This window comes from Bubalus bubalis, chromosome 5 (genome assembly GCF_019923935.1).
Source record: "Bubalus bubalis isolate 160015118507 breed Murrah chromosome 5, NDDB_SH_1, whole genome shotgun sequence".
Classification (NCBI taxonomy): Eukaryota; Metazoa; Chordata; class Mammalia; order Artiodactyla; family Bovidae; genus Bubalus; species Bubalus bubalis.
Genome location: NC_059161.1, coordinates 1,477,405 through 1,488,856, shown reverse-complemented (window position 1 = coordinate 1,488,856; position 11,452 = coordinate 1,477,405). Strand labels below are relative to the sequence as shown.

Sequence of the window (11,452 nt, the reverse complement as noted above, 5' to 3'; positions counted from 1 at the left end):
ATGGGCTTTCGCCCTGCAGGGGGGCTCGCAAGCCCTGGGAGATCCTGGCGTCCTTCCCCAAAGGCTACGAAGTGATCATGGAGCACCTCCTGCAGAGGCTGACCCCCCAGCAGAGGTCCCGGCTCCAGGAGCCCGGCTGCAGAGCGCAGATCTCTCCGTTGATGGTACGCGGGCCCGCAGTGGGTAGGGTGCCCCGGGGTCCGTCCAGGCTGTCCGGAGCTCTCAAGCGGCTGCTGTGGACAGAGGAGGTTGAACACCCTCCTGGCCTCCTCTCGTGTGGGGCCCCGGGGAGTCTGCCGTGCCTGAGAACTGGCTCCTCGTTCGCCTGGGCGGGACAGAGTGAGACCAGCACCCCAATCCCCTGACCCCTCAAGGACGGTGAGAGAAGCGAGCCACCAGCAGAGCCCCCAGAGGGCTTTAAACGGACAGCAGCCCAGACACGGCCCTACGCTTCCCGGGCTCGGCAGCGGGGGGCCCTGGGGGCTGGCTGTGGGTCGTGTCGGCCCGGGGCTGCGGCTGACAACGCCCCCTGCCCCGCAGGCCACCAGGGCCCTCCATGAGCTGCTGCTGGAGCCCAGCCGGAGGATGGAGGTGCAGGCCTTCTTCCCGCACCTGTTCCTGGTCCTGCTGTTCCGCATCTCCTCCCTCCTGGGGGTGGGGGCCGCCCAGCCCCCTGTGAGCCAGGGGATGGACCCTGTCAGGTACCCCCTCTCCGGCTGTCGCTCAGGGGCCTTGCCTGCTGTTTTTCACCTCCGCCGGGCCTGGGCTCCCCACGTGCCCTCCAACAGCTCTTGCCTAGGCTTTTTATTGATGATTTTTTTCTTACTTATTTTTGGCCACGTTGTGCGGTATGCGGAATCTTAGTTCCCCAACCAGGGATGGAACCTGGGCCTCCTGCCCTGGGAGCTCAGAGTCTTAACCACTGGACCGCCAGGGGAGTCCCTTGCCGGGCTTCTTAGAAAGACTCTCTGTATGTCTGGCTTCCTGGGCGGATGCAGGGATGCTGTCCCTCTGTGACATCGGTGCAGAAGCTGACACCACGCACCTGAGTCTGCAGACCCCCGCCCCCACCCTGGTGCTCCAGCTGTCTTGGCTTTGGGTGCCTCCTTCGTGGAATGTTGCCAGGGTCCCTGAGGGCTGTCCCACCCCCAGCAGGTGGCGGCCGTGCGGGAGGCTGGGTGGACAGAAGGTTCCCAGGTGAGGAGAGGACGACCTTTCCTCTGCTCTCTGCCCCGCCTCCCCCCTCCCCGCGCCCCCGCAGCTGCTCCGTGGAGGCGCTTAAGACCTTGATGAGGAGCGCAGGGTACAGCGACCACGTGTCCTACGTTCAGAAGCTGCAGGGCTGGGAGCTGCTCACCAGTCCGGAGAGACACCGCGAGGGGGTGGCCCTGCTGGGCAGGTGAGCCTGGGCCACGCCTGCCGGGGGACCCCCCCCCCCCGGGGGAGCCCTGCCCCGCCCTGCCCCGCCCCGCCCCCTGCACAAAGGCCTGACCCTGGGCGCCCGCCCCGCCGTCCACAGGGCCATGGTCGTCCGCAGCTGCTGGCACACCCGCCCGGTGTTCCGCCTCACCGTCCGCGTCCTCCAGGACCCGGACCTCGAGAACCACATGACGGCTCTTGTGTTCTTCACCGAGGCGAGTGGCCGGGCTGGGGAGCGGGTACTCCAGGGGGCTGTGGCCTGACTCACATCGGGCTGGGAGACATTGCTCAGGACACCTGGTTGGTCACCTGGAGTCTCAGGCCTTGAGTTTACCTGGTGCGACTGAATCTCGGCTCTGATTTCATAGAAGAACACGGCGCCCCCGCAGCCACCCTGCCTTAGAGTCACTCTGCTCAGCTCTCTGGTTGGCTCAATGTATTCTGGTCACCTGGCAGAAGAAAGGTATAGAAATTTGGCAGTTAAGGAAAAGAATCTTAAAAGCAACAAAATCATGAATAATGGTGATGCTCGGAAGAAACCACTTCTAGATTTTGGTCTGAATGTGTGTGTGGGGGTGTTTTCCTGGAGGAGGAAATGGCAACCCACTCCAGTATGCTTTCTCGGACATTCCCATGGACAGAGGAGCCTGGCGGACTGCAGTCCATAGAGTTGCACAGAGTCGGACACGACTGAGCGTCTGAGCCGCCACCGTGGGTGTGTTGGTCATGTTTGAGATCCCTGTCCGTTCATGTTCTGTATTCTGCTGTCTTAGAGCATCTTCTGCGTCATTATGTGTTTTTTTGGGGGGGAGCTATACATAAATTCTCGGAGAAGGTGATGGCACCCCACTCCAGTACTTTTGCCTGGAAAATCCCATGGACGGAGGAGCCTGGTAGGCTGCAGTCCATGGGGTCGCTAAGAGTCGGACACGACTGAGCGACTTCACTTTCACTTTTCACTTTCATGCATTGGAGAAGGAAATGGCAACCCACTTCAGTGTTCTTGCCTGGAGAATCCCAGGGATGGGGGGAGCCTGGTGGGCTGCCGTCTATGGGGTCGCACAGAGTCAGACACAACTGAGGCGACTTAGCAGCAGCAGCATACATAAATTGTAATGCGGCTGTAATATTTCATCACAAAGATATTTTATGATTGATCTAACATTCAGTTTCTAATTTTACACCATTATAATAACACTATAGTGAACATCTCTTTGTGAAAGCTTTGTCCATATTCCAGATTATTTGCTTAACTATGAAACATAATAAGTGGAAGACTTGGTTCAAAAAATATGAATGTCTTCTATGATTCTTGAGACTGATGCCAAGTTAGTCTGATTTGTCTAATTAGACTAATGTCCCCCAGTAAAGTTGTACCGATTTATACTCCCACCAGCGGTGTTTAAAGGGAGTTCAGGAGTTCTGACTCACCACAGCTTTAAATACGCTCCTTTTGTAATTTGAAGCCACTGAGTTTTTTCAATAGGAGTGGATTTCTTCTGAAATAACAGAGGGAGAAGATTACAAGTGCTAGTCCTAGAACCTAGACGGGTAGGACCTGCTGGGTCGTGCTGGCTTTTGTGCAGGTTGCAGGCATCAGTGTCTTGTCTGTGGAGCCCCCTCCCCACACCCGTGAACCTGTGTTGATTTGTGCACGGGGGTGGGGCGCTGACCAGGCAGACAGGGACACGTGTCGGGTTGTCAGAACCCCTGCTGAGGATGGCAGGTGTGGACAGGCACGCCCGGGCCCCTGACCAGAAAGGGAATCTGTGCGCAGTGACTGGCCAGCATGAGTGCCCCTGATCTCTCGGGAGCTTGCCCACGCCAGACTGCTGGGCCCCGTCGGCAGAGGCCTGGACTCCGAGGGCCCGGGGCAGGGCTTCGTTTTCTGGATCTACTTCAGTGGTGATTGTCCTCCGGGTGGTCCTGGGACCTGGCTTCGGGAAGCAGCAGAAGGCACACGCCAGGGCGGCAGGGGGGCCCCCGCATGGAGGGGTCCTGGACTCAGGCTGCGCCTGGGAACCCTCCGGGCAGCTTCTAAACACAACAAGGGCTGACCACTATGCCATCCCTCTGCCGTCCTGCCTATGCGTCCTCTCTGCTAGTGGTCTGGGGTGGGGTCCCGGTGGGCGTTTACTTGAGAAGACCCGAAGCTTAGAGCTGTCTTCTAGAAATACAGCTAGGACAGAGAACCTCTCTAGAAGTTACCCCAAATGCATCATGTCCGCTGAAAACAGTGGAGATGGGCCTTCGTATCTCCCACCCTTCTTGGACTTCTGGGCTGGGAAGCGGGGAGGGAGGAGTCAGCAGCTGGGGACAAGACAGGACCCCCACAGGGTAGGGGGCTGGGTGAACTTCGCTACCAGCCATTGAAGGGTGGTCCAGTCAGTTTTAAGGTGGAAAACCAGTGGGGCTTTATGTACCAGCTGAAGAAGTGGATCGAGGTCTGTTAAGGGGAGAGAACAGCTATGAAAACTCCTAATAATCCACGTGTTTTTCACCTGCCCTGTTTATTGTTTGACTTCCCTGGTGGCTCAGACAGTAAAGCATCTGTCTGCAGTGTGGGAGACCTGGGTTTGATCCCTGGGTTGGGAAGATCCCCTGGAGAAGGAAATGGCAACCCACTCCAGTACTCTTGCCTGGAAAATCCCATGGACGGAGGAGCCTAGGAGGCTCCAGCCCATGGGGTCCCAAAGAGTCGGACACGACTGAGCGCCTTGACTTTTGTTTGGTTATCCTCATCTGTTTCCTGGGCAGGATCATAGTAGAAACATGCAAAACCATCAGGGCCGTCAGCTTTTGTCCAGGGTTCTCAAGGAGCTCAGTAATTTTAACTCTAGCTGTAACTCTGTGAAAAAAAGGTGTTATTACCTCTGTTTTGCAGAGGACGAAACTGAGGTTCAAAGAATCTAAGAAAATTGCTCAGCTAGAGAGTCCAAGGGGTGGGTCTGCCTGCCTGCCAGTCAGAGACAGTAGCTGTCCACAAGAACACCCCCACCATCAGGACCACACGTGGGGAGACAGACACACACACATCACACGTGCATGCACACAAAACAAGCTCCTGTTGGTTAAATGTATCGGATTAGCTTTTGTCTAGTTCGCTTTTATTTTAAATGATATAAATACACGTATAATTTACATAAATATACAAATAAAATCATGTTTGCTATTTTCTTTTCATTGTATTTTGTTTTCTAAATTGAATGTACATTCTATTGAAACTAGAATCTATTTTCTAAATTTAATTGTATTCTATTTTCCAAATTCTAAATTTCTGTTTCTTTTAATTATATTCTCTTTTCTAAATCATTTGCTATTTTCTTTTAACTGTCGCCTTTTTTTCTTTCCCATTTTCCCATCTCCCTCCAACCTCACAGTCCTGCACCCATACTTCTCATATGCGAGCAACCAAACATACCTCCTTCTGTGTGTACTCACCAGTGTTTCTTACCTTGATCCCCTGGGGTTCCCCTTGTCAAAGGCCCCCCAGGGAGACTTGCAGGCTGGAGGGACAAATTCCGGAACGACAGCCTGTGAACATGACCCTCCAGCTGACCGTTGGCCCCTGTAGCAGTTCTTCCAAATCCTGAAGAGCGTTTCCTCATTCTCGAGCAGGAGCCTGGACTCTGGGTCGTCGAGGACGCCTCCTCCGGGCCCGCCTCCTCCAACTCTGTCCGTGTCCTCATGCAGCTGCTGCAGTGCCCGGACGTGGCGGCCGCTGCCGACGACGAGATGGTCAGGACCCTGGCCAACTGGTTCCAGCGCGAGGAGCCGGCCGTTGTGAAGCTGCTGCTGCGGGCAGTGGGGATCCTCTCGAGGCACGAGAACACGGTGAGGTGGCCGCACCGCGGGCTCCCGGACCTGCAGGCCTAGAGGGCCCAGGGGCGGATGGGGTGGACCCCTCTCGCAGGGTCAGACCGAGGGAGTCCCCACGAAGCCAGCCCACTGAGGACAGGGCTAGGGAAAGAGCCTCTGCTGCTCTCACCATCCTGGGAAAGCAGGGCAGGTTTCCCACAAGGCCCCGGGTCGCCAACCTGCCGGGTCTCCTGGAGCCGGGCGTCCTCACCAGGGATGAGGAGGCGGAGGGGAGGGTGCTGTGGGTTGGGCAGTGAGTGGTGTCTCCTCCCTCCCCCGTGTGCAACACCCCCCGGGGAGGCTTCTCCTCTGCCGGCACGTCCCCACTGGCACCCCCTTTGCTGGCACCCCTGCCACCACCCCGTTTGCCAGCACCTCTCTTTTCCTGAACCCCTCTTTGCCAGCACCCCTCTCTGCTGACACAGCCCCTGCTGGCACCCAGGTCCAGGGACATGAGGGGTGTGCCCCCCCAACCTATGTGTGGTGGGGGTGGGGGCAGCTCCCCAGCGGGTGGGACTGTCCCGGCGCCCATCCACAGGGGAAGCAGCTCCGTGCCCTGCAGCCCTACGTGCTCAGCTGCTGCTACTCTGCGGACGGCAGCGTCGTGGCGGAGACCTTCCAGGTGCTCAGGGACCTGGTGGACCAGCTGCCCTGGCAGCACTCGGCTGCCTTCCTCATCCAGCTTGCGTTCACCCTCGCACCCTTCCTGGAGGAGGTGCGTCCCCCAAGGCCTGTCTCCCTCCTGGGGCATCGTCTGTCCAGTAACGGGGTGGCCAGAACTGTCTCCGAGGCCCTCCGGCTAGACGGCGACGCCTGCGAAGGGGCTGACAGCCATGGCCCCCGGCCTGGGGATGGTCCAGAGGGCAGAGGGCAGTCGCAGTGGGGTCGTGATGACGGGGGCCCTGCGGACGGTGGGGGGCTCAGGGCCACCGTCTGGAAGGCGGGGCTCCACTGCCTGCCCCTCACGTGGGTGCACGTGTGTGTTCTCCCCCAGGAGTCCGAACATCTGCGCCTGACAGCCTTTGAGATCTACGGGGCTCTCCTGGCCAAGGTTAGCAGGAGGGTCTTTGTCTTCCCCTTGAGGCACCAGGTCCTCAACCTGCTCATCCTGCTCGTACTCCACCTGGAGGATGCTAACGGCAGAATAGCTCAGGTGAGAGCCCACGGGGCGGAGGGGCAGGTGGCGCTAGCAGGATGTCAGTGAGCACTTGGCGAGGGGCTGAAGAGGCCGACCGGAAACGGGGTCCTGGGACGGGGAGGCACCCACTGGGGACAGAGAGGGCTGGCCCAGGTTCTGGAGTGGGCAGGCTGGGCTCTGAGCCTAGCTGCTGAGAAGCGCGGTGGCCAGCCTGCTCACACCAGGCTCCTTCGCCCAGTGAGGCTCTCACGGGCACAGATCAGGACACCCTGGACCAGCTGGGGAGCTGGGACGTCCCCTTTGTGGGTGAGTCTGTCCCAGTCAGCTGGGCGGCCACCTTTCTGGAGGAGCCAACCTTGATGAGAGGAGTGACGCCCAGCCGGAGGATCCAGACCTCTGGGAAATCTCTGAGAGGCTGTTTTGGGGGCTTGGGGGCTGTGGGCTGGTGGGGTAGGTGAGGAGGTGGATCTTGCTGCGGTAACATAGCAACTGGGAAAATCACCATCACGATTTTTCAGCTTCCCATCAGTGGGAGGAAGGGTACAGGAACAGCCAAAGAACGGTCCGGCCTTTCTCCTGTCAGGAGGGTCCCCTGGGTTCACTGAGTCCTGTCCCCGTAGGGCTGATCTCACTGTCGCCTGTCTCCGCCCCCATGCCCTCGGGGTCTTGGCCCGGCCTGCACCCTGACTCCTCTGGCTGGGCTTCCCTGTCTCTCCAGATCGCCCGGCCCACACTCTGCCACCTGGCCACCTTGCTGGGCTGGTCAAAGCTCAGGGCGACTTTCGCTGAGAAAGACGTATGGACCATCCTCAGTGCCCTGGTGGGTCGCGGCTCGCCGCCTGCTTTTGTGGGGGTGGCTGGGGCACCCAGATGTCGGGTTCCTCTCCCCGCGGCCACAGCGGTACAATAGCGAGCCCAGGGAAAGTGGGCCCCAGAGCCCGGGCAGTCTGGGGGGCCTTTGTGGAGCAGGAGCTGCGGGCGGGGTGCGGATGTGCGGACTTCCCTGGGGGCTGACTTTGCGGGCCGGGGCGGGGCGTGGGCCGAGGGCGGGGCCGGGCGAGGCCAGGTGGGGTGTGAGGCGGGGCTGGGGCGTGGCGTGGGCCGGGTTGGGCGGGGCTAGGCTGGGCGAGGCGTGGACGGGGGTGGTGGTGCCGGGGCATGCCATGGGCGGGGCCAAGGCGTGGGCGGGGCTGGGCAGGTCCGTGGGGCGTGGCGGGGCCGGGTCGGGGGCCTAGCGTAGCGGGACAGGGGCATGCAGGGGCGGGGCCGGGCTGGGGGCATGGCGTGGCGTAGGCGGAGCCGGGCAGGGGAGTCAGCGGGGGCGTCGGCGGGGCGTGGCGGGGCGTGGCGGGGTGTGGGGGCGTGGCGTGGCGGGGCGTGGGCGGGGCGGGGCGGGCCGGTTTGGGGCGGCAGGAGCAGCGGCGCCTCTCCCGCAGCTGCAGCAGGAGGTGGACCGAGCCCTCTGGTTCCTGAAGCAAAGCGTACAGCTCTTCAGGAGCCCGCAGGTCCCCATCCGTCGGGCCGCCGTGTGGTTCGCAGGTACGGCGGGCCTCCCCTCTGCCCGGGGCGCCGTGTCCCCGTGCTGGGGCCCTTCACACAGCCCAGGGAGCCGGGACAGCGGGCAGACAGCCTGGGGTAGTGACCGAGCAGGGCGGAGCACTGTCCGCACCTGCCCCCCACCCCACCCCGCTGGGAGCCCCTGCCTGAGCTGGGCGGCCTTACCCCGCGAAACAAGCCGCGTCCTGGGAGGGCAGCTCAGAGACTGGAGTGGCCGGCTCCATCAACATCCCCAAGAGAAGCACCGCCCAGCACAGGCGACGCCCCGTTTGTTCGAGACCCTTCAGAGAAGCGGGGAAGTCATCCTGGTTTCAAGGAGAAAGTCAGGACCCCAGGCCGGGTGTGGGAGGGACAGAGACAGACAGAGAGCGGGCATGGGGACTGTTCCGGGAAGAGGATCAGAGCAGGTGCAGCGGGGTCCCCTGGTCCTCTGTGGGTTAGTGAGGCACTCCGTGCCCCCTGCAGGCCAGATCATCCAGACCCTGTGCGCTGAGGAGGCCAGGGAAATGGACGAGGTCCACGCAGGTCAGTGCAAGCCCGCGCCTGCTGCCTGTCCCTCAGACGTGGTTGCGGGGGCTCAGAAATTAGGGCAAGTGGGCTCACAGCAGTCACCATCGGGAGGCGGTGACGGGGAGGCTTGTCATTTAGGGGCACACGGGGACTCCTGGCACCTTCTTTCTGCCTGGGCGGCTGTCCCGTATCCCCCACCCCTCCACCTCCCCTTCCCTCTCCCAAGCCTGCAACCCTGCCTGGCGGGCTCGGTGCCAGCGAGTCCCGGCTGCAGCCCCAGCCGGAGGCCTAGGCTCCCCCGGCGCCCTGGGGAGAGGAGGGCGGAGCCAAGCCGGGGGAAGTGGGCAGGACCCCGCTGGGTTGGTCCTGGACTGGACGAGCCCCAGCCACGCCTCTCGGAGCCCCGCAGTGCGCGGTCCCAGGCCCGGAAATACGCTGGCTCCCCTTCCACAAGCTGCTGGCCCCGGCCCACCGCCCTCCGCTTCCTGCACAGCGCCCACCCGCCCCCATGAGCCCCGCACCCCCAGGCCCTCTTGCTCAGCCCGCGTGTCTGTCACAGCCCTGAGGCACATGCGGGCAGACCCGGACCCCACGGTCAGCTGCCTCGCCACGCAGACCTCCTACATCCTGGAGGCCAAGGAAAAGACGTGGGTCGCCAGCTCCACCTCCTGCTTCTGCCCCAGGAGGCTGCGGAAGGCCTACTTCTGAGCCCGCGGCTCGTCAGACGAGACTGCGGCAGCGGAGACCACGGCCTGGCTTCTGAGCCCTGCTCTAGACGAGGGGTGTCCCTGCAGAGCTTCTGTAATAAAAGGAGAAAGCGGAGACTTCCAGCTGGGGCGTTGCTTTGTCTTCTCTGGAGCCCACTCCCACCCACTCCCCATCCTGCGGGCCTAGGCAGCTCTCTCCGCCCTGCCCGCACTGCCCAGGGCCTGGCCTCCAGGGCGAGAGGGCTCTGTGAGCATCAGCTTGAACTACTGATGGGAAAGCTGGAGGAAAGTGATGATGGGATTCAGGGGGTGTGGGCAGCCTCCCTGGTTGATTTAAGTGGGAGGACAGCTTATGGGAGGGTGTGAGTCAGCTCCTGAAACATCCCGGGAGGCCAGAGAGCTGGGCACTGTGCTCCGGACCCAGGGCGATTCCACAGAATGCCACCCTGCTGTCCTTGACCCAGCCAGACCAGCCTGGTGACAGCACTCAGGCCTGGATCCCGAAAGCCTGTTCCTCCCGCTGCCCGAGAGGTCAGCCGGGTGAGCACCCGCTGTCTCCCGCTGCTCCTGCTGGAACCGGCCCTGACTGGGACCATCCCACTGTCCCCAGAGCAGCTCTGTGTCCACACGGGGTCCCTGGCTGTTCCCACCATCTCTGCCCGCTCCTGCCAAGGAAGCAGAGGTGCTCCTGTTACCCCCAAGCTCAATCAGCTGGCCCTGGACAGAGCTCTGAGCGCACCATGGCCTCTGTGACCTGTACCTGAACCCCCAGGGACACGCGGAGTACCCACACTTCCCTCTCAGTGGTGGCAATGTTCCCCCACCTCGTCTGAGCCTGGGCAGCGGCTGGAGTCTCTGACATGATGACCTCAGAGGCAGAGCTAAAGCCCACACTAACTGGCACCGGCCAGAAGCCTCTTCCGCCCACGGCCTTTGTCACCAGCTGGCACTGGGGGCCTTACTGGCCGCACCCCTTGCAGGTGGAGGTGTGAGGGGAACCCCACAAGACTCGGGGAGCATGCGCCGTCCCAAAGCGCCTCTGAGGTCACTGCTTTGCGACAAGCAGAGTCGGAGGGCGGATCTTATTCAAACCCATCAGCAGGTCGCGCACTGGTACAGGACCTGCTTCAGGGGCCACCAGCCCCCTAGCCTTGGGCACGCCAAGTGAAGGTGCCCCGTGGGCAGAGACCAGCGGGGCAGGAAACAGACTCTAAGGCCCTCTTGTCCCGGGACAGTCTAGACCAAGTCTGTTGGCTTCTGGGCCTCACTTCCCTTCATGTGTAAATTGAGAGGGTTGGAAAAAACGATTTTTAAGATGCCACTTAGCCCTGGCAATTAATGTGTTCGTGCTTAGTTGCTAAGTCATGTCTGACTCTTTGTGACCCCGTGAGCCATAGGCTGCAGATTCTGCCTATGGGATTCTCCAGGTAAGAATACTATGGAGTGGGTTGCCATTTCCTCCTCCAGGGGATCCTCCTGACCCAGGGATTGAACTCGCGTCTCCTGCATTGACAGACAGGTTCTTTTTACCTGGGCTTGTATCAGATTTTGAGAGGTGATGCTTGTCTGGGAAAGCCACCTGGTAACTTACATCCCACACAGAATTTCTCTTCTTGAGACTCGCTTATTTCCCAAGTTTTCTATAACAAGCAGTTATTACTCTTACAATCTGGAGAGAAGAATCCCACATGAAAGGAATAAAAAGGGCCGTCACTTAATTGGCTGTTCCTGCCTCCCACCCCTAAGTGCCTTGGCATCTTGAAGACTTGAGTTTGGAAAAACCATCTTTTGTGGCCAGTGTCTGGCTGCAGTCGGCTCCAGGCCTCTGACAAGTTCAGCAGCGCCGGGGCCACCTCTTCTGGCTTTACCCACACCCCGCTTGGCTGGCCCGAAGCTGGCGACGCCTAGTCACCGCCTCCCGCGTGTCAGTGGCTCTGTCCCCAAGGACAGATCCTCTGTGAAAGACGGTCTGTGGGGAGCAAGGATGGGGTGAGACCGGATGGGAGGTGGCCTGCGTGGGACTCCATCAACCAGCCAGGAGCCAGCGCTACCCGCCAGGGCGGGGAGGCTCCCCACCCGCCCCTTACCCCGGGGCTGGGGGCATAGGTCTCTATCAGTGGCTCAGGGTTCCCCCCCGCTTGCCAGGCTCCTTCTGCCTGAGGACCAGAAGCCTCCCAGGGGTGACCTCTTTCTGACCACAGCATCTTTGCCTTCTGCAGACACACGGCCCCGCCACCAGCCCATCACCAGCTGTGGGTCTGGA

The 11,452-nt window shown here is 61.0% G+C and overlaps 2 protein-coding genes across 4 annotated transcripts; both read left to right on the top strand.

Moving 5' to 3' along the window:
- Positions 1 to 551: 551 nt before the first annotated feature.
- On the top strand, positions 552 to 1,682 carry LOC102396565 (maestro heat-like repeat-containing protein family member 7). Its single transcript, XM_006078441.4, has 3 exons — positions 552 to 701; positions 1,262 to 1,399; positions 1,520 to 1,682. Exons 1-3 carry the CDS (start codon positions 586 to 588, stop codon positions 1,680 to 1,682), a joined length of 417 nt encoding a protein of 138 aa, XP_006078503.4. The 5' UTR covers positions 552 to 585.
- Positions 1,683 to 4,851: 3,169 nt separating this feature from the next.
- On the top strand, positions 4,852 to 9,312 carry LOC102396267 (maestro heat-like repeat family member 5). 3 transcript variants are annotated; one of them, XM_025285301.3, is made up of 7 exons: positions 4,970 to 5,253; positions 5,816 to 5,992; positions 6,272 to 6,430; positions 7,134 to 7,235; positions 7,852 to 7,954; positions 8,438 to 8,497; positions 9,042 to 9,312. In XM_025285301.3, exons 1-7 carry the CDS (start codon positions 5,107 to 5,109, stop codon positions 9,188 to 9,190), a joined length of 897 nt encoding a protein of 298 aa, XP_025141086.2. In that variant the 5' UTR covers positions 4,970 to 5,106; the 3' UTR covers positions 9,191 to 9,312. The 3 variants fall into 3 exon arrangements, with proteins under 3 accessions (XP_044798557.2, XP_025141086.2, XP_044798556.2); XM_044942621.2 differs by having other exon boundaries at positions 5,816 to 6,430; XM_044942622.2 differs by lacking the exon at positions 8,438 to 8,497 and having other exon boundaries at positions 4,852 to 5,253; positions 5,816 to 6,430.
- Positions 9,313 to 11,452: the final 2,140 nt, after the last annotated feature.

What these genes read in the sequence shown, in the direction of transcription:
- LOC102396267 (XM_044942621.2), top strand. Translation starts at nt 5,107, where the DNA reads ATGCAGCTGCTGCAGTGCCCGGACGTGGCGGCCGCTGCCGACGACGAG. An exon ending in GGACCATCCTCAGTGCCCTG is followed by an intron (nt 7,236 to 7,851) that starts GTGGGTCGCGGC and finishes CCTCTCCCGCAG; the next exon opens with CTGCAGCAGGAGGTGGACCG. An exon ending in AATGGACGAGGTCCACGCAG is followed by an intron (nt 8,498 to 9,041) that starts GTCAGTGCAAGC and finishes TGTCTGTCACAG; the next exon opens with CCCTGAGGCACATGCGGGCA.
- LOC102396565 (XM_006078441.4), top strand. Translation starts at nt 586, where the DNA reads ATGGAGGTGCAGGCCTTCTTCCCGCACCTGTTCCTGGTCCTGCTGTTC. An exon ending in CAGGGGATGGACCCTGTCAG is followed by an intron (nt 702 to 1,261) that starts GTACCCCCTCTC and finishes GCGCCCCCGCAG; the next exon opens with CTGCTCCGTGGAGGCGCTTA. An exon ending in GGGGTGGCCCTGCTGGGCAG is followed by an intron (nt 1,400 to 1,519) that starts GTGAGCCTGGGC and finishes CGCCGTCCACAG; the next exon opens with GGCCATGGTCGTCCGCAGCT.